The 18,834-nt window shown below is 34.1% G+C and overlaps 1 protein-coding gene across 5 annotated transcripts in view; it reads left to right on the forward strand.

The window, feature by feature from the left end:
• Positions 1-18,834, forward strand: part of ATP8A1 (ATPase phospholipid transporting 8A1) — a 94,914-nt gene that overhangs the window by 29,149 nt on the left and 46,931 nt on the right. For 4 of the 5 annotated variants that reach the window (XM_048941329.1, XM_048941328.1, XM_048941331.1 and 1 more), the window contains 12 exons: positions 94-205; positions 1,078-1,243; positions 3,439-3,566; positions 5,250-5,327; positions 6,021-6,109; positions 7,509-7,553; positions 9,653-9,725; positions 11,024-11,129; positions 11,750-11,832; positions 11,985-12,034; positions 16,639-16,708; positions 17,700-17,784. In XM_048941329.1, the coding sequence (XP_048797286.1) occupies positions 94-205; positions 1,078-1,243; positions 3,439-3,566; positions 5,250-5,327; positions 6,021-6,109; positions 7,509-7,553; positions 9,653-9,725; positions 11,024-11,129; positions 11,750-11,832; positions 11,985-12,034; positions 16,639-16,708; positions 17,700-17,784 (1,085 nt within the window). The remainder of the gene's footprint in view (positions 1-93; positions 206-1,077; positions 1,244-3,438; positions 3,567-5,249; positions 5,328-6,020; positions 6,110-7,508; positions 7,554-9,652; positions 9,726-11,023; positions 11,130-11,749; positions 11,833-11,984; positions 12,035-16,638; positions 16,709-17,699; positions 17,785-18,834) is intronic. The other variant, XM_048941330.1, reaches the window with a different exon arrangement.

Below are 18,834 nucleotides of genomic sequence, written 5' to 3' on the forward strand. Positions count from 1 at the left end.
TAAGTCTTAACAATGAATTATGAATTGTGCATTATCCTTATTGCATTGGCATTGACTGTTCTGTTGCTAAAATACAAAAATGCTTTCTTCTAGTACTGTTCCATTGGGATCTGACCAGATTCTTCTACGAGGAGCTCAGTTGAGAAATACTCAGTGGGTTCATGGGATCGTTGTCTATACAGGACATGACACAAAACTTATGCAGGTTTGTCGCTTGGACTTATTTTTTTTTTTTTTTAATTTTCTTACAGTTACTTTGTTACCTTTTAATATGCCTTTGTAATAGGACACACACAAAAAAAGGAAGTTTAAGAAAACATGACTAGATTAAGTATAATAGTTCAAATGTCAGTAATAGCGCATATTTATTAGTTTGTCTTGAAGGAAATAATTGCTTTTAGAGCTGATAGACAGTTATCGATTCCTTAGAAAGAGTAGTTTTTCCCTAGTGAGCGTGTTTTTTGATTCTGTTTTTGACTTGTGTTTTTGAAAACTGTTTTGTTAGTAAGTTGGATCGTTGTAGTTTGCCTGTTCATCTTTTTTCATTTTTGACTGCTCCTAAAACTGTCCTCTTGTGGAGCTTTCTTTCAAATTCAAAGGTAAGCATTGTTGTCAGAAAATGCAGAGAAACTTGCTTTACAAAATAAGGAGGGAGTAGAACCATTCTTAAGCTATGAAGTTATTTTCTTGGTGGTGTTTGAAATATCAAAATTGAATTGTGTGTGTTCAACAAAAAGAATGCCTTCCATTCTGATGTGCATGTCTCATTTATTGCTTTTCTGATCTGTAAAGGAGTTATTTTAAAATAAATTTGATTGTATTAATTAACAGTAACTTTCTATAGCTCTGATAGGATGTATGCACATATATTTAAATCATGTTTTAAATGTTTATGGTTAGCTGTTGGTGTTTAAGGTTTTTTTGGTTTTGCTTTCTTTTTCTTTGAGTGAAACATTTATGCCATTTATCATGATGATACCTGGGAGAATATTTAGAACAGAATTCAATAGCCTGTAATTTGGAAATTAGATCTCTGGACATCTTTTATTAACCACTGTGTTTTTTTGTCTTTTGCAGAATTCAACAAGTCCACCTCTTAAAATGTCTAATGTGGAACGTATTACGAACATTCAGATTTTGATTCTTTTCTGCATCCTTATTGCAATGTCTTTGATCTGCTCTATTGGTTCAGCTGTATGGAATCGGAGGCATACTGAAAGAGATTGGTATCTTGATCTAAATTGTAAGCTGTAAAGTAATGTATTACTATTTTACTGTTCATTTGTCCTGAAGCCTTTCATTTTTGGAAAGGAGGATGATTGCCATCCTTCAATCCTTCCTTTATTGGTTGTTTATTGAAGTTGTTAGTCTAGGTTTATCACAGCTGGTGTAAGTTTTGCCTTTCTGTGCAACGTGAGTTGTTGCTAAATTCAGAAAGGGAAGTTTTGTTGTTGAAGCTTCTGCACCTCTGCAACTGAGGGAAGGAACACAGCAGACTTTGCCTTGCCAAGTGCTCTGCCAGTGTTATCCTTTTTTCTTTTCACATAGAAGGGATGTAGTTTACAGAGTGCAGAGGGAATAATTCGTACAGAAGAATGTTTGTTAACGTGTTGTTCAGCAAATGCCTCCTGTATGCTGAAAAATGTATCCTTCTAGCAGTAATTGAATAAGCTATTCAGAAAATTGACATCACCACATTATTGGAATGAAAATGGAAAAAATACCAATACTTGCTGTATTCTGCTGACATAGTCAAATTCATTGAAAATGAAGCAATTGTCAGTTATTGCTGATGAGTTACATGTAAAGGTGCGGTTTCTTCCCCAAACTTTTGAACTGTACCAGAAAATGATGCTGCAGCTTTATAGTTCCACTGTTCAAGAATCTAAGTAAACACCGACTGCCAGTGTCAGATCCAAGCTGGCTGCTCCTGAAATTAACAGGCAGAAAGATCTCCTCTTACCTAATATGTGGACAGCTCTACTCTCAGTTGACAAAGGCAATGGAATGTTACGCAGGTCTTCCAGCAGGATACAATGAATTGACAGAATTCAATTCTCAATGAGGGAACTAGATCTAAAGGAAGTCTTCATAAATATACTTTATGATCAGTTAGTGATGATTTCAGAATTTCTTACAGAGGGTCTAGAGACTTCTTTACTTAGATAGTCAGGCTAGAACTAAATTTTCTTCTTCTGACACCGAGTCTTGAATACAAAGCTGCCCAATATAGTAGTCAAATAAATAATTATGGAAGTCTGTGGAAGCAATTCTGAAGCTTTTATTTTTTTATTCCTGAAAATAAGAAAACTTGAAATAGTGGCCATTGAGATTTGATGGGATTTTCAAGTGATTGTCCTTATCAGTCCACTTCCTTATACCTTACATGATTAAATGGACTTCTGATGTTTCTTTAAGTTATGCCCTTTAGAATTGCTCTTGATCAAGGTACTGCTAATACGTAAGAAGCAATTTATTCCTCTTTACCTTTATTGAATTCTGTTGTTTATTTAATTACATTCTCATTAGAGTTCCGTCTTTTCTGTTCTGAGGAATGCTATTTGGAATTTTGTTGGCACAATTTTTATTTTTAACCAGCAGTATGTATCAAACTTAATGTAATCTAGATTGCCATTAGTTAGAATAAGTGTTACCTCCATGATCTTCCAAATTTGTACTTCGTTTGATGCTAGAATTGGTATTAATGAAAACCAAAACTTGGATTTTACTGTAACAAGCAGGTCCACATACAATAGGCCCACAGCCACAGCCCTGTATCTGTCAGAAGGATGTTTGTAGAGGACACCAATTGATGACCCTGAGCACACTGATGGATTATTATTTTTTTTTTTTTAGCGACAACAGAAAAAAATAAAACAGCATGTGTTTTTTGAAGCAATTCTGAATCGCATGCAGTAGAATTACAAGGGGGCAGTGTGTACAATAAAAAGACTGGAACAGGATCACCAGGATTTTCAACTGGGAGAGCTGCTGATTTTCTGGAGGGCAGCCTTCTGCAACAGGCCACAATTTTGAAAAATCGTAGCCACCGTGAAACTCAGTGTCTGATCCTTGCTCTATTTCTCTTTTCTTCTCTCTTAATATCAGGCTGTAGGCACTGCTAAAACCAGATAATTTCCAAGCGATGGTCATAATCCTATATAGGCTAACACAAGAGTACTTCTTAACATGGGCTAACACATTGATCTTGTTATTCATTGTTGTGGAATGTAGTCTCAGTACTCTTAAATTGCTGATGGTTCATGTTGTTTAAGGAACCTTTCTTGCTGCATACAGTTTTTAAGGCAGTAATTTATAAATTCTTAGGTGTCTTTTTAGACAGAATTATAAAATCAGCAGTGTTCTGAATACACTACATACGCTTGCTTTGGAATATGGTCTTAAATGTTTTCTGTTTTGCTTTGTTTTTTTTGGCAGATGGTGGAGCAAGCAACTTTGGTTTGAACTTCTTGACTTTTATCATTCTCTTCAACAATCTAATTCCTATCAGTTTGTTGGTTACACTTGAAGTTGTTAAATTTATCCAAGCATATTTCATAAATTGGGTAAATATTTCTATAATAAATATTAATGTCTAAAACTGAGTAGCTTGCAATTAAGTTAAACACTTGTTTATATATAGGTTTATTTTCTTATGGTTAATACTTAAGAGTGCTGTTTATTATTACTGAGACCCAAGAAGGTAATTATATGTGGCTTTATTTACCATTTTATACTCATACAAGCTATTTGTAGCACTTTTTACAGTGCTTTGTTCTTTCTCATTAATTCTGAGGCATCAGATCTTCAGCCAGAATGATCAGAAGAAAGTATCTTGCATCCTAGTGGAGTTTTGTATTGTTTCATTTTTATTTATTTTTTTTTTTTCTGAACTTAGCACATATTTCTTTGTTTTTTTTCCCTATATGTAGTCTTTTTGCTTTTTCTGCCACTGCACTTTAAAGGTTTTGGAACAAAACCATTGTCTATTAGTATTATCTTTTGCAGACTGTATAAAGAACATTTGAATAGTTTCTTTTTCTGCCATTGGAAAAAGGGTTATCAGTTGGGTTGCTTGTGGGACAAATATTGGTTTGGGGGTTTTTTGTGTTTTTCTTTTTTCTTAAAGCCACATAAGGGATTTTTTTTTATCATGCCTTCAGTTTTTCAGTTTTATCTAAATGTGAGTTACTCATGCCATTGTCAACTCTTTAATCTGATTCCTTGGTCAAGGGCATGAAGTAGATTTGTGTGAGGTCAGGTAGATAGAGATAAAACACTCATTAGCAAAATCATACTTCATTGTAAAAGTTAAATATTTTTGTGAGTGAGTAGTCAGCTATTTTTTATTTCTTTTGTGCTATGGCAAAATTATCATGCAAATTATAAAAGAATGGGAGGAATTTGTTCCTTTGTGTTCCCTATTCAGTAAAGGCTAACCTACATTGAATGTGAAGATTGGCAACTAGTGTCTATGGAGCTAATCCTAAAGGAGACAGTTGTAACTTCTGTTCCCTCTATTTCACATAATGAGGGATTTGTTGTCCTTAAATACATTTATGTTAATAGGGAACTCTGGATGTTTTCTATCTTAAGGATAATCCTTCTGTGTGTACATGAGGTATCAGTATAGAGAATTTGGCTATTTGCAATTTGTAGCACTATACTGCCATACTTTAGCAGTGTTTTCTTATTTTTATTGTATTTTAAATGGAACTGTTTTTGTTTGGGTTTGTTCGGGGGGGGGGGTGGGGGGGGAAGGACTAAAGATGAGCGAGAAGAAAGAAAACAACTAACAATGTATCCTGAAGTTATTGTTTACTCTTAAATTTATCTCTGTCTTCAGTTTAAAGAATGTTTATGGTAGTATTCAGAAGTGGGAACAATGTGGATAGTTAAGACTTGCTTCAGGCTAAATGTTACAATGTTTCTGTCTGTTGACAGATCTGTTTTAGGTGCACGGGTTTGACAGTTTCGCTAGTACTCAGATTACCTCCAGTATTCTGTGAAATCTTAGTCTTTACAGATTCTGATGTTAAAACGGAAAATCTAATTTCTTTTGGAGATATTTGGAAGTGATCCGATTGTGTTTGTGGCTCCCATGTTGAAATAAATAGAAGTAGATCCCTTGTCTTTGTGTTCAATTTGTTCTTCTGTGTTTTTCTTTGCTGATTAGGTGCCAGATTTTTTTTTTCATAACAAGTTCTGGAAAGATAATTTTGAAACATATGCTTTCATTTTTCTTATAGGACATAGACATGCATTATGAACCTACTGACACTGCTGCAATGGCTCGGACTTCCAATCTCAATGAAGAACTTGGGCAGGTAGAGAAGATTACTGGCTCTAAGTCAGTGTTTTAAAATTTGAATTCTTAAATAAGTGAGAGCTTATTTTTAAAAACATATGTGCCTTAGTCTTTTTATTTTACATGTTTTTCTTTATTTTACATTTTCTTAATTTTGACAGATAAATTCTGCATTTTGCTTTGGAGTTCCCTCTTCATATTGTAAAAGCAGTCACTTTTCACAGGAGCTCAGTTGTGTGTTCTTTGTTTTCTGAAAGTCTGACTTTGTAGAACTGTATTTGGGCCCTGTAGCATTCTTCCAGTATATAAAGGGTGGGGAGGATTCTTTGTCAGGGAGTATAGTGATAGACATGGGGTAATTTAAACTAAAAGGGGATAGATTTAGATTAGATACACAGAAGACATTCTTCACTCAGAGTGGTGTTGCACTTTAATAGGCTGACCAAAGAAGCTGTGGATGCCCCGTCCCTGGAGGCTTTCAAGCTAGGTTGGATAGGGCCCTGGGCAATCTGATCTGGTGGGTGACAGCCCTGCCTACAGCAGGAGCTTGGAAGGACCTTAAAGTCCGTTCCAACTTAGATTGTTCTGTGATGCTTTGAAGATTGTGGAAGTGGTAAAAATGTATTTACTTTATTGTGTTTATAGCCAAAATTGTACTAGATATGTAAGTAACTGCCAAAATTAATACATAATGATTTCATCGTTCATTTAGGTCAAATACATATTTTCTGACAAAACGGGTACTCTGACATGTAACGTCATGCAATTTAAAAAATGTACTGTGGCAGGAGTTGCTTATGGGTAGGTATTTTATTATATATTTATTTGTTTACTTGTATGCCTTTCCTCTGCCTGTGCATATTTGAACACAGTTAAATTAACACCATAATAAACTTAGTAGTAGAAGCAGTAGATGCAACTAGGGGCCAATTTGTTTGTGACTATGAAATGCTATTAATAGTAAGCATGAATGCTTCTTTCTGCAAGCAAAAGTATAGCTATCCTTACTGCTGTAACACAACTTCAGTATACTTGTTTTTTTTCTGTTACTGTGTCTGTTCAGTGTTTGTTTCTTTTATTTTTTTAAAAAGCAAAGTCTGCCTTCAAATTTGCGAAAGTGCATGGACTTCCTTATTGGTTCACGCTTCATATTTTGCATGCTTTTTCACTAGATAATAAAGGATGAACAAGAACTTGAACTGCCGTGCTTTACCACATAATCTAGATAGCTTTTATGAGGATTGTTTAAATTACATAACTCATGGTATTGGTATTGCTATTACGAGACGTCTCCAGATAAATGCAAACAAAGAATTTTATTACTTATTTGTCAGTAGTTGCAGACAAATTCTTCAACTGAGTTTGCAAAGGCTTCAAACCTCCAAGGTGGTTCACTTAAAATAAATTCTTTAGAGCAGTGAATAGAGCAGAAGCGTTCATATTTTAAGTGACAGCATGGCTGCCCAGTATGAGAGATGCTGGACCTAGTCTGATCAGTAAGCTGGTAATTAGATACCTCTGAAAGTGGGCAGAGACCAAGCAAGTCTGTGAGATTAAGTTTATGGCTTAAGCCAGCAGTGTGGCCTTATCATTTGGATAGTTTTGAGGATTCTAATGTCAACTTTCTGTTTTGAGAAACTTTGATCCTTAACCATACTGTGTTGGTTTTTTTTATTTAAGACCTGTAATAAAGTGCCATTCTAAACCTGATATTTCATATATCTACTTGTGCACACACACACAGCTCTACATCAGCTAAGTCAGCTAATTGTCATCACCGGGTTGAATCCTGGTGTGCAATGGCTAGCTATGCTTTTGAATATTTGAACTCGGATAAGTTTTGTTATCATAACAAAAATTAAAACTTACCTTTTGTTTACAATCAAAACATTGTTCAAGTGTATATTGAAATATAAAGTAAGAATTGTAATTTGTTCAACTGGTAGAAGTTAGTAAGCAGGCATGGATGAAAATGATAGCTTTTGTTTTATAAAGCCGCAAGAGAAATATCATATTTTTTGCAGTGTTATTTTCTAGGCACTAGCAAAATACTCAGTTGAGATAGCTTTACTTTTTTTTAGTCATTTAATTTCATTAACTGCCTTCTCTTTTATACATAATCCAATTTTTTTTTAGCCTTTGTGATTCTTTTTCCTATCCCTATTTCTCTTCCTCTCTTCCTCTCTTGCTTCATGTGCAGCGATTGCCCTGAACTTGAGGACTATAGTGTTCCTTCAGATGATTGGTAAGCTATCAGAATCAAGCAGTATGTGGTATTTGTTTAAAACTGAAGCTTAAAAACAGTGAGATTTTTTCAGAAAGATGGTTTATTGCAGAATATTTTACTCAAAAGTCATTTTATCTTCGAGTTGATGCAGCCCAACCAAGTCTTACACCAATTTATGAATCAGAATTCTCTGGCATTCAGATCTGTACTCTGGGATAGAATTGATGATAGGGTCACTGAGGTATCCTACTGGTAATCGTGTACAAATCCAAATTGTATATTGAAGAAAACTTTGTTTTTTATAAAGGTACATACAAAGTACTGTGGTAACTTTGGTCACACTTTTCTCCTGTTATCCTGTAACAGTTTAGTAATAATCCCTAAGGTGTTTGAAAAATAATGTTTGAGAGTAAAAAATACAGAAGTTAGTGTTAGTATTTTGCTTCCTGCAAATGGTTTTAGAGAATTACCATTACTTAATTCTTTATCGAAACTGAGATAACAGATTCCTTTGAGGAGACAATCTCTTAACGGGCCCTCAGGAAAGACTGAGTCCTGACTTCCTTGCTGTTGCCTACTGCATGATGCCTTACATTTCCTTCATTGTTCTTTCTTAAACTAAATATTTACAGTCTTTTTCAAAATACACTGTGGTAAATTGGGGACAAAAGTCACTTACAATCTTTAAACTATTCTTATTGTATTTCTTGAAAGTCATGGCAAGATATGTAGCACAAAACTGTGTAAAAAAAAAAAAAAAAGCAGTACTTTATAAGCTATCAATGACATGTAAACATTCACAAATTAAAATACTCAGGAAAATTATTTTTTGTGTGGAGGTCCATTGTAATTAAAAACATCTGCTTGACTAATATTTCTAGACTTAAATAATGTACCAAATTCCAAAGCTTTTAAGTATTTTTTTTTAATTATAGATATTTTCTGTCTACCTGGAAAACAGTTATACCTACAAGTATTTTTCAGATTTAGTACTGAGAATCTGAAAAATATCCTAAAGTCTTTGTCTAAAAATTTTAAGCAATCAAAGCTTGAAATTTATAAATAAATTGAATGAGTATGAAACTGCTAACATTTTGCCCAGCTGCTCTGCATTTAAAGTAAATAAATGTAAATCTTGGTGATTGAGGATGCTTTAAATTTCTCACTTCATAACAGGCTTTTGGAAAAATCTGTCCTTGAGTAGTTGTGCAGAATGCTGTCGTTTTGCATTCCTTCAGGGTAATTCAAGACTATAGCAGCTCACTTTTTTGGTTTTCATAAAAGATCTTTAGACTGCCTTTGAGACAAACATGGCTTATCCTTCAACGAAAATCACTACAGGGCAAAATCCAAAATAAATGAAAATAATATTTTCCTCTGAGAGGGTTCATTTTTCAGAACTGTTCTATGTCATTGAGATTCAAACTCAACTGGATTGTCTTGATGCTCGGCAATCAGTTGATAAGAAGTCTTTCTAGAAGTAGCTACTTCAGCCAGAAGACCTCTGCAGTGTGAGCGTTAGTGTAAGACTGTTTCTCAAGGACTATCTCCATCTAGTGTCTCTTCAATCCTTTGCTACTTCATCCTTACTTCTGTGTACTTTATACATCAAATTAGGTTATTTTAGTCATGAGTAATGGGAAACAAACAGAATGTTTGTTCCATAATGTCTGAACTCAGTTTGCTTACTCCTTCAGGTATGACTTTCTTTTCTGCAAACACATTGCAAACCTATGACAAAGCTGTTAATTTCTTAAGAAATTTAAGTTCTTCCAGGTTTGTGTTGTTCTAAGTCCTTCCAATAATATCCTTCTGTGGAAATCAGATAACAAGAAGCCAGTCTTGCTTTGAAAACTTTATCCTGTGTTATCTGAAGTGAGCAGAAAAACATACCTGAATTCAAGTGTATTTGTATAAGGTTTATTAAAATTAGGTAAACTTTGACCTCTAACAAATTCCTATTTCCTTCATTTTTGCACTGTGTGAGACTACAGCCATTCTTGTAACATCTTAAACCAAAATTTATGTTTGACCTGAGCACGGAAATGTGGATTATTTGCATGTGAACTATTAAGTATATGCTAATGGTGATCTCTCTTTTACCAAATTATTTCTAGGCAAGGCTCACAAAATGGAGATGAAAAAATGTTTAGTGACTCATCACTACTGGAGAATCTTCAAAATAATCATGTAAGTAATACAGAAACAATTACCATTGTTTTCTGAATTTTCAGTGTTGCTTTTAGCAAGTCATAGTGTTTTCCTGTGAGGGAAAATATGTTCTCATACAGAATCAGCATGCCCTCATGAATATCTTTACATTATTCGTTGCTGATGCATGTTGATTAGATCCACCTGGAAATAAATCTGTTTTCTGGTAGATATATAGTATTAAGTGTATATAATATGGGCAAGATCCTTTAAAATTTCAATCTAATTTCAACAATGTATGTTAAATGCATTTGTAAGCAATTTGGAAAAGAATCTCTAACATAGACTTTTAAAGATGCCCTAAAGAATCCGGGGGTTTTTGATGTAAGAGGGACAAACCTGCTCGCATTTGGCCATGAAGAGCTTTGAATTTGTTTGAGTCCTGTAAGTTACTCATTAGTGTTTCAGTGTGGAATTGTTATGTTTTCAGATATTATTTTATAAGGTAATTAATTTCATCTTCATGGTTGACATTCTAACACTGATCACAGATACTGTATATATGCTACAAAAAACCTTGATTGAGGTGACTACTTTGAGCTTATTTAAGGGAAATACAATAGTTTCCTTTGGAATAATTTCATTCATTTGGCAAACTTAATCTGTACTAATATATTTTTTAGTTCTTATTAGTCAAAAACAGTCAGTTATTTCTGTTTAGATACATTATTTTTCCCTCCTTTGGTTAAACTATTTGAAGTTCTTTCAGCTTTGCAGGTTTTGAAGTGTTTGAGACACTTATCTTAGTATCTTCCTTTAAGAACTAGCTGCCTGACCTTATGATATTTTGTACATGACTTTCAAGTTTGGTCGCTAAGTCTTTCCAAAGGTTCTTAAAAACTATGTTAATAAATAAGGTGTTAGACAAAAGCAATGCAGGAAGAAATAGTTTTAATAAAAAAGCTCAAATCGAAAGAGACTTTCATGAATAATAAGAATTAGCTGTGAAATCATTTTGCATTTTCATCATTTGGACTTGCCTTCCCTATAAAATACTTGTTTGAATTTCTCTGTGTTTATGGTTTTTCATTTTTGATTCTATGATTGTAAATGATATACACTCTATCTGCATACCCTATATTGAAGTGCACAGATGAGAAGTTACTCTGCACGCTGAAGCTGATACACAGACAGATAATGTCCGGTGGGCTTATCTGTTGATGTTCAAAAGAGCAATCTTCCGTTAGCATTTTATTGGTTATTGTTTGTCCATATCTATTATTACACTTCAGTAACTTATCGATTAAATTGTTAAACATTTTCTGCCATTTTTTTAGCCAACTGCACCTATAATATGTGAGTTTTTGACAATGATGGCAGTGTGTCATACAGCTGTTCCAGAAAGAGAAGGTGATAAGATTATATATCAAGCAGCATCTCCAGGTGAGAGTCGAGTAATTCAGAGAACATAAACATGCATACTCAACATGCAAATTTTGTTTAAAATTAATTATTTTGAACTATCTTCTAAAATTAAAGAAGAAAGCATCTCTCAAAAAAGAGTAGATATCAGCTAGACTGTTTTGTCTAAAAAATAGGAACTCGGTCTTTTCTGATTTTCTTTAGAAAATATATACAGGTTATGTAAGGGCAAAGAGTGATTAACCATGTTCTGTTCCTAAGCTGTCATTAGATAGCTGCGAATGTCTGATGGAAGTACTCAAATGCAAATGAAAATCTAACTGGAACATAAATGTATGTCCTTGCTTGTGAACTTATCTGTACTTGGTAACCATGGAATTCAGAACAAAGAGTTTGTAATCAAAAATGAACAAAATATGTTTTCAGTGGGATAAAAGTAACGATAAGATCCTTTGAGAGTGAGAAAAAAAGTATAGCACAAAAGGTCTAGCTCAAGCCAACTCTCGTTCATAGGATGTTTTTGAATTCAGGAGAGAACAAAGCAAGGCAAAATCAAAAGCATCCATTAAATCATGGGGCAAACTAACAGTTTCTTCGTACATCTTGTAAAAAAAAAAGTACTACTAATTGATTTGTTGCAGATGAGGGAGCATTGGTCAGAGCAGCAAGACATCTTCGTTTTGTATTCACTGGAAGGACACCTGACTCAGTAATTATAGAATCTGTAAGTGCTTTGGGGAAACATTACAGCGTGGTGTATTTACTGTTACCATATTAAGTATTTATTGAGTAACTGCATCACGGTACATATACAGATGTTTCTTTGATTCTTCTGCTTTGGATTTTTTTGCATTAATTCTCACTTTTGTTTTTCAGTTGGGACATGAAGAAAGATATGAATTGCTAAATGTGCTAGAATTTACAAGGTAAGCACTTAATGTCTGTTTGTGAAAGTACATTGAATTTATCATGGATAAAAAATAATGTTTTTTTATATTCTTACAGGCAAGCTGTACAGACTTGGCTTTTGTTTCTATAATATGTGATGAGGCAATGTAATGCACATGATTAAGACCAAACTTCTGTTTTTCTGACAAAATGTTTATGGAGACACATTCTGTGTTATCTTTTTTGCTAATATTTTTCACATTTGCTTTTGCTCATTTCCCAAAACTTTTACTCTCAAAAACCTCAAAAAATGATGTGAAGTGAAATAGTAAAGTAAAATACTTGAAGTTGAATATATTCTTGAAAGTGCTAGAGTAATCTGATGTTTTGAAATTTATATTTGGAAGCAAGGGGAAGCCTCAAGTGCTACAGATAATTTATGTTTGCTTTGACTGATGGAATGTCTTTGCATATACATGTTTTTGACTTATTTAGATAATCCAGATTGGAGTCCATTCTTAACTGAGCTGGAACCCTAGAGCATCGATTCGTTTTCTTGGAAAGTGACTTTTCACTTACTTTGCTTGTGATTAAAAATGCCTGTCCAAGAAATTGGAATTGTAAAGATCCTCATAGTATGCAGGTTTTTTTCATTTGTTATGTAAACTAATTTAAATTGTATACATGATTGCAATTTATTTTTTAAGCATTCATGTAGTCCTGTTGCTTACTTTGTCACGGGATTGGGAAGAAATTTCTGTGCTGAATCTCTTCTTTTTTTTTTTTAGAATGGTTTCTTACAATTATGCATGTGTAAAGTGACCATTATTTACCTTTCCCTGTCCTGTTTTGGTTCACTTGATCTTACTTTGAAGATTCAATAAGTAAATTCCAAAGCAGTAGAAGTGACGGGGTTGAAGATAGACAGTTGCCTGTGATTTATGATAAAAGAAATAATGTGAAACATAGGGAAAAAGTCTGTGGAATAGAATAAAACAATAATGCTTCAAATACATTTTTTAGTGTTTTGAACATATATTAATGAATGCTTGCAATTAACTTTAATTAATATTTTCATATGTATTGTGGAAGATATAATTGAAAATTTTCAGGCTTAGGCCATGATTTCATTTTCCTGTAGGCACTTTTTCTCATTTTGTGTTCTGAAAATGTAGCGAGCCTTTGGAGGATTTAGGTTTTCAGTGGATACCAATAACCCAAGTTTACCAAGCACTCAGTTTCTGTAGCTGTTTTTGTTCTTGTTGTGTTTAGCTTTACTTGGAACTGACTTACTGGAAGCACTAGAGGTCACCCTTGTTCCACAACAGAAGAATTTTTTGCTCCAAAACCCAACACAAACTGTATGGGTAGGAACATGTATCATCGGATGAGTAGTTTGTGGTGTTCTAGGGTGTTTTTTTGCCCCAGAAGAAATGCATACAGATTTCTTACTATCTTCCTACACAAGCCAGATACGGCTGTTCAGCAAATAGAATGTAACAGTGTCGACATTTGATAAAGTACTTCTGAAGAGAAATTACAGAAGTAGAACTTGTAGAAATGCTTGATGGAGTTGTTTTATGGTATCCTCTTTTTACAGTGATTGTATATTTGCATGTGAAAATAATAGTAGTATATAATATCCTGCATCGACCTCTCCAGAAGTAATGCCTCCTATTTATTTCCATGGAAGCTACAGAAGATACTAGGACTAACACTATTTGATGGGGCGAATTCTCAGCTACAAAACACTATCTTTCAACACAGTCACCACTATTAGCTGTGTTTTTTTGCTAGTGATGAAAAAGAGCCAGTAGGCTGTGCTCGTAAAAATCTGTACCAGCAGAAGTGACCATCACCACTGCTGAAATGGACTACCCACCACCTTACTGTGCTCACATGCTCTGTTTGGTCTCCATAAATGTTCAGCAAGTGTCAATGAATGTCAGTGAGTACCAGTATTTTGGCATTCAATTCCATACCTTTGTTTCATACACGCTTCCATATCAGACACTATTTTGTCAGACCCTCTGCTGCCATGTGCTGAGTACATGCACTGTCTTTTCACCTAACTAGGTAGAGAGTAGGAAAACGAGTATAAATTTGAGCGTGTGATTCCTCATTTGAGTAAGCATAAGCTATCTCTATTACCAGTGCACAAATCGCTCATCAGTGCAACATGACATTACATCAGCAGTGTTCCTGATGGAGGTTTTGGTGATACCTGCTTGTTAGATTAGTAGTAAAGTCTATTAAAATTAATTCCATTGATAATTATATTTCAGCATCCGGAATACGCAGCATCTATGGATTTAATTTACTAATTTTCACTTGCATCCCTGGAGCACGTCTCCACATCCTAGCAGATGTTAGTTACAGGGTAAGTTACCATGGTTAGTTACCATGGTTAGTTACAGGGTAAGGCTTCTGATGTAGAGACTGTAACTTGTCCAGAATGCATCAAGAGGTTGACTAGTCCCGCACCTCAAACCAGTTTTATGAATAATGCACATTGCCTTGGCTGTTGTTCTGAGCAAACATAAGGCCTTCTAGAGCATTTGAGATTTTACCCCTTCTCCAAATAGGAGCCGGATTTCTGTTTTGTTTTCCATCTGGAGAGAAATACTTCTAAATGTAGAAAAAGAACAAATGGCTGATAGAGTAGTTATCTAGCTTGGGTAGGTAGCAGTGCTTGTTTTCTGTGTTTGCATGGTTAAACTCTGATGTTTTTTTTTATCTTAAACTTGAGATAGACATTATGTATTAATAAGGGGCTCATCAAGAGTGTTTCTGTCTCCTTATGATTGCTTCTGGCAATCTGTAATCTCATGGCAATTCCATGGGACTTACCAGCTATTCTACCTCCTATGAGAAAAAAAACAAAACAAAAAGTTGGTATCACACTGACAGTTATGTGCAGTAGTGCAATTTTTGTGGTTTCTGTATTTCACCACGAAAAATAAATAATACTGTCACTGCAGTGAAAACGCACATAAAAAGTTAGAAGTCTTTGACAGTAAGTCCTGCCTTTCTTGCACTTTTAAGAGAAATGTATTTCAGCCAAGGTTCAATAGCTGTCTTCATAGCTCAACTTTCAGAAAGCTGCAGGAAAACCTTGGTTATTCTCTAATATATCTTTGAAAGATTGATTACCATGCAATCTAACTTCAGGTTCTGGTATTACAAGACAACTTTGTTAGTAGCTGTAAGGGAGCATATGTGTGTATAAACTTGTGTGTTTGTGTGTATATATGTATATAAACACTTTTATAAATATATACATTTTAGAAAGACAAACCCTAAATAACAGGTTCCTCCACAGTCTTCACATTCAGACAGATATAATAAATTAAGATAGCTATAGGCTGAACAATCATGCCAGGAAGCAAAGTGAATCTCAGAAGTTGCCTTTATTATAGGCAACATAAGTGCAGTTTGGGTTATTTGAATTTCTCAATGATTATCTTAGCAGATGCCCAACTGGATAGAGTCTAAGGAGTTAGGAAATCTTGATTATCTAAGATTTTTTTAGGTTAAAAATGAAGTAGATATTCACTGCTGCAACTATTTCTCTTATGCTTTCTTATGCAGTAATCAGAGGAGAAATGTAATTATATATTGCTGTTCAAATCTGTAGTTGAAGTAAAGCGCACACAAAAAATACTTTTTTGAAGATAATATTCAGTCAGTTGCTTCACCAGTAATTTTAAAAATTCTTTCCTCAACCTATCTTCACATATTCCACTTACAGGATGTTTTCCTTGGCAATCTGAACTATTGTATAATAATGCTATTTGATGATCTATAAATGAGATCCAGTTCCTAACAGGAACTGAACTTATAAATGGACCGTTTACTTCCATCTGTTTTGTGCATTTTACTGTGAAGTACAGGCATGATAAATTATTTTCATTCCCTAAATAGTTTCTGTGGATTTATTTTTAAAAATTGAAGTTTGATAGAAGTGTGGTATAAATACACATTTTGGCTGGACATGAACTTGAATCTAAAGTAGATTCAAAGCTTGTTGGAGAACTTCAAAGAGAAAAGAGAAAACAAAGATGACTGTCTTGTCCATGCTTTCTTCTCATTCCTACTATGATCTCAATCACTAAAAATGAAAGAAAAAGTACTTCTAAGCCATTAACAATTAAGAGCTAGAGGGTAGGTGATATTAAGCAAGGCACCTTGTAAGTCTTATTATGCAGTGTTTTTAGCATGCTAAATTAAACTGAAGTATTTGTCAATAGTAACACAGTGCAGAGGCCTAGAGACTCTTTCTGTTTAGCTGGTAAAGAAGGACTTTATGATCCTGGCCACAAATGCTTTATGCCATAAGCTGCTTTCTTTGTGATCAGTAAGAGAGCATTAGGATGACAGTAAAGGTTCTTAAATTCTTTTTAAAGGAAAAGATCTACAAAGAAGAGCACAGGCAGACTGCGTTAACTTCAGTGATTAGACAGTGAAATTTATATTTTCAAAGTAATAATTTCATTTTCCTGAGAAGAACATTTGGAAAACGTGGGCCTTATTTGTTTTCCTCTGTATTTTGTAACTTAAATATTGATAACTGTGGGGAAGACATTGGTAAATATTTATGTTTATGAACCACCTACTTACTGGGCACTTAATTCTCTTTCAGTTCTAGGAAGAGAATGTCAGTGATAGTTCGCACGCCAACGGGAAAGTTAAGACTCTACTGCAAAGGAGCTGTGAGTTTTACAATATTTTCACTGTATCAAAGAACATATGCTAACAATGCAAATATGCCTGCAGAAAGAATAACTGTAATGAGAATATGGAAAGTGGTGAGAGATATGGGAAGGAGCACTGATAACTTTTTCAGTGTACATGTTTTCGTTGTGTAGTTGTTTAATGTGGTAGACTAATGTATTCCTTGTTTTACTGTCTGTGAAGGTAAGGGAGACTCATCCATCTTATTCTTTGTAATTTAGCTAAATACTTTTGTACTGTCAATTAATTTCCTTCTGTATTCCAAGAAAATGGTTGAAGGTATTGCTAAATATATAATTTTCTTGCTGGAGTAGCTGAGCATGAGTCAGTAGGTGGAAATAGTAGTCTTCCAGGAAAGACTACGTGGTAGTTTTAACCTGTCGTCAGTGTTAGGCTAATTCTACGTCTTCCTGAATACAGGCTCTGTGGAAAGGAAATTCCCATATGCACTATTATTAGGGTATGACAGAGTTGCTTGTTAGTTCTTTGTCCATTATCTAGATTGAAATTTAATCAGAGGATGATGCAAATCTATTTCCTGAATGGTTCAAAGAGATAAAGGTGATTGAATATAAATGTACATTCAATATCTTCTCATTTAGACAAGATGCTATCATTAATGTTCTTTGTATCAGGGTGGTTACAAAAGCCTTAAAATGGCATTTAAGAAAAACTAATTTTAACTTTGGGGCTTAAAATGCTGTCTTTGTCTTAATGTTAGAGAGATCAAAAGACTCCACAAGGAAGATGCTATACTTTTCAAAATGAAGGAAAAACAGCAAAACATGTAGTAGATGAATTACATCATAGCAGAATTTGCAAATTTAGAGATTCATTTTTTATACTGAAATAAATACGGTGCTGCATATTTTTCCTGCCATTTTTCCTGTGTTATTTTTATTGTGTACACAACAAAACACTTTTTTTTTCCTATTGAATTGGCTTGCATTCATTTTATTTGTGTTGTAGGATACTGTAATTTATGACCGCCTTGCCGAAAGTTCAAAATACAAAGAAATCACCTTAAAACATTTAGAGCAGTTTGCTACAGAAGGTGAGTAATAGAGTGCGAACGCAGAATTTCTTCACTGTTCAATTCAGTTTTCCAATCTTATGTTGCTGTATTGTATGTATATGTAATGTAGAAAATTGTTTTAGTTTTGCATCCGTCAAATATAATAATCTTCCTAAGAATCTTTGGTAGTAAATTTGTAGTTTTAGGTTCTTAAAACAGAATACGTTTTTCCAATGAACAAACACATTGCATGGTTCTTTGTTTCTTTGTAGGTTTCATCTTTCATGATTACTTTCATCTCCCCTCACACAACAAATGTTGTAGGGATGATGCACAGGAAAAGGCAAAGATGCTTGGTTATGACTAGCATAGTGCTTTTAAGGCAGCTTTACAATATTTCTGTTACCAGTCACAATAAGGAGAATTATAATCACTGGTTTTCCATATGCTACTTTTTAACAACTGCTGTTTCAAAGCCATTATTCCATTAAGGCTTATTAAATAAGAGCAGTAAGTAAAATTTAAGGCTATGAAATTAAGATGATTGATACAAACAGCCAGTTATTAAATAAAAGTGGTTTCCACAGTGTACACATGAGCAGTAAGGCAGACTGTAGAAAGCTCTGGGCTTTGATGTAAGTTCACCCAGCACTTCTCCTAGCTCTTCCTTTATTACAGATAACAAAAATGGGGTTGTGTCAAGCATTATGGAGGTATGCTGTGAAGTATTGTTGTGTTTTAGTTTATTCTTCAAAGAGAGTGGCTGGAAGCAGAATTATAATAGTTATGAGAATATGAAGTGCAACTTTTTACCTCTTCATTTATTCTAATACTATCTTACTAGGACATTGAAAGTAACTTCAACGTGTTTTTAAGAAATAAGCTTACAGTTGAAGGCAAACTTTATTAAAACGTTTTCTTTTCATGATGCTGGATGTCTGGTCAAATGCTATTGTATCAGGAAAGATACTTTTTCTGCTTATTAGGTGTATGACTTCTCTAAGTATTTTTTTTTTTCTCTTTTGGTTTATCATGTCATTAAGCATTTTGGTTAGTGTATTAGTTGGCAACTTTGGTCTCTTGATTTTA

Source organism: Lagopus muta, chromosome 4, assembly GCF_023343835.1.
Source record: "Lagopus muta isolate bLagMut1 chromosome 4, bLagMut1 primary, whole genome shotgun sequence".
Lineage (NCBI taxonomy): Eukaryota > Metazoa > Chordata > Aves > Galliformes > Phasianidae > Lagopus > Lagopus muta.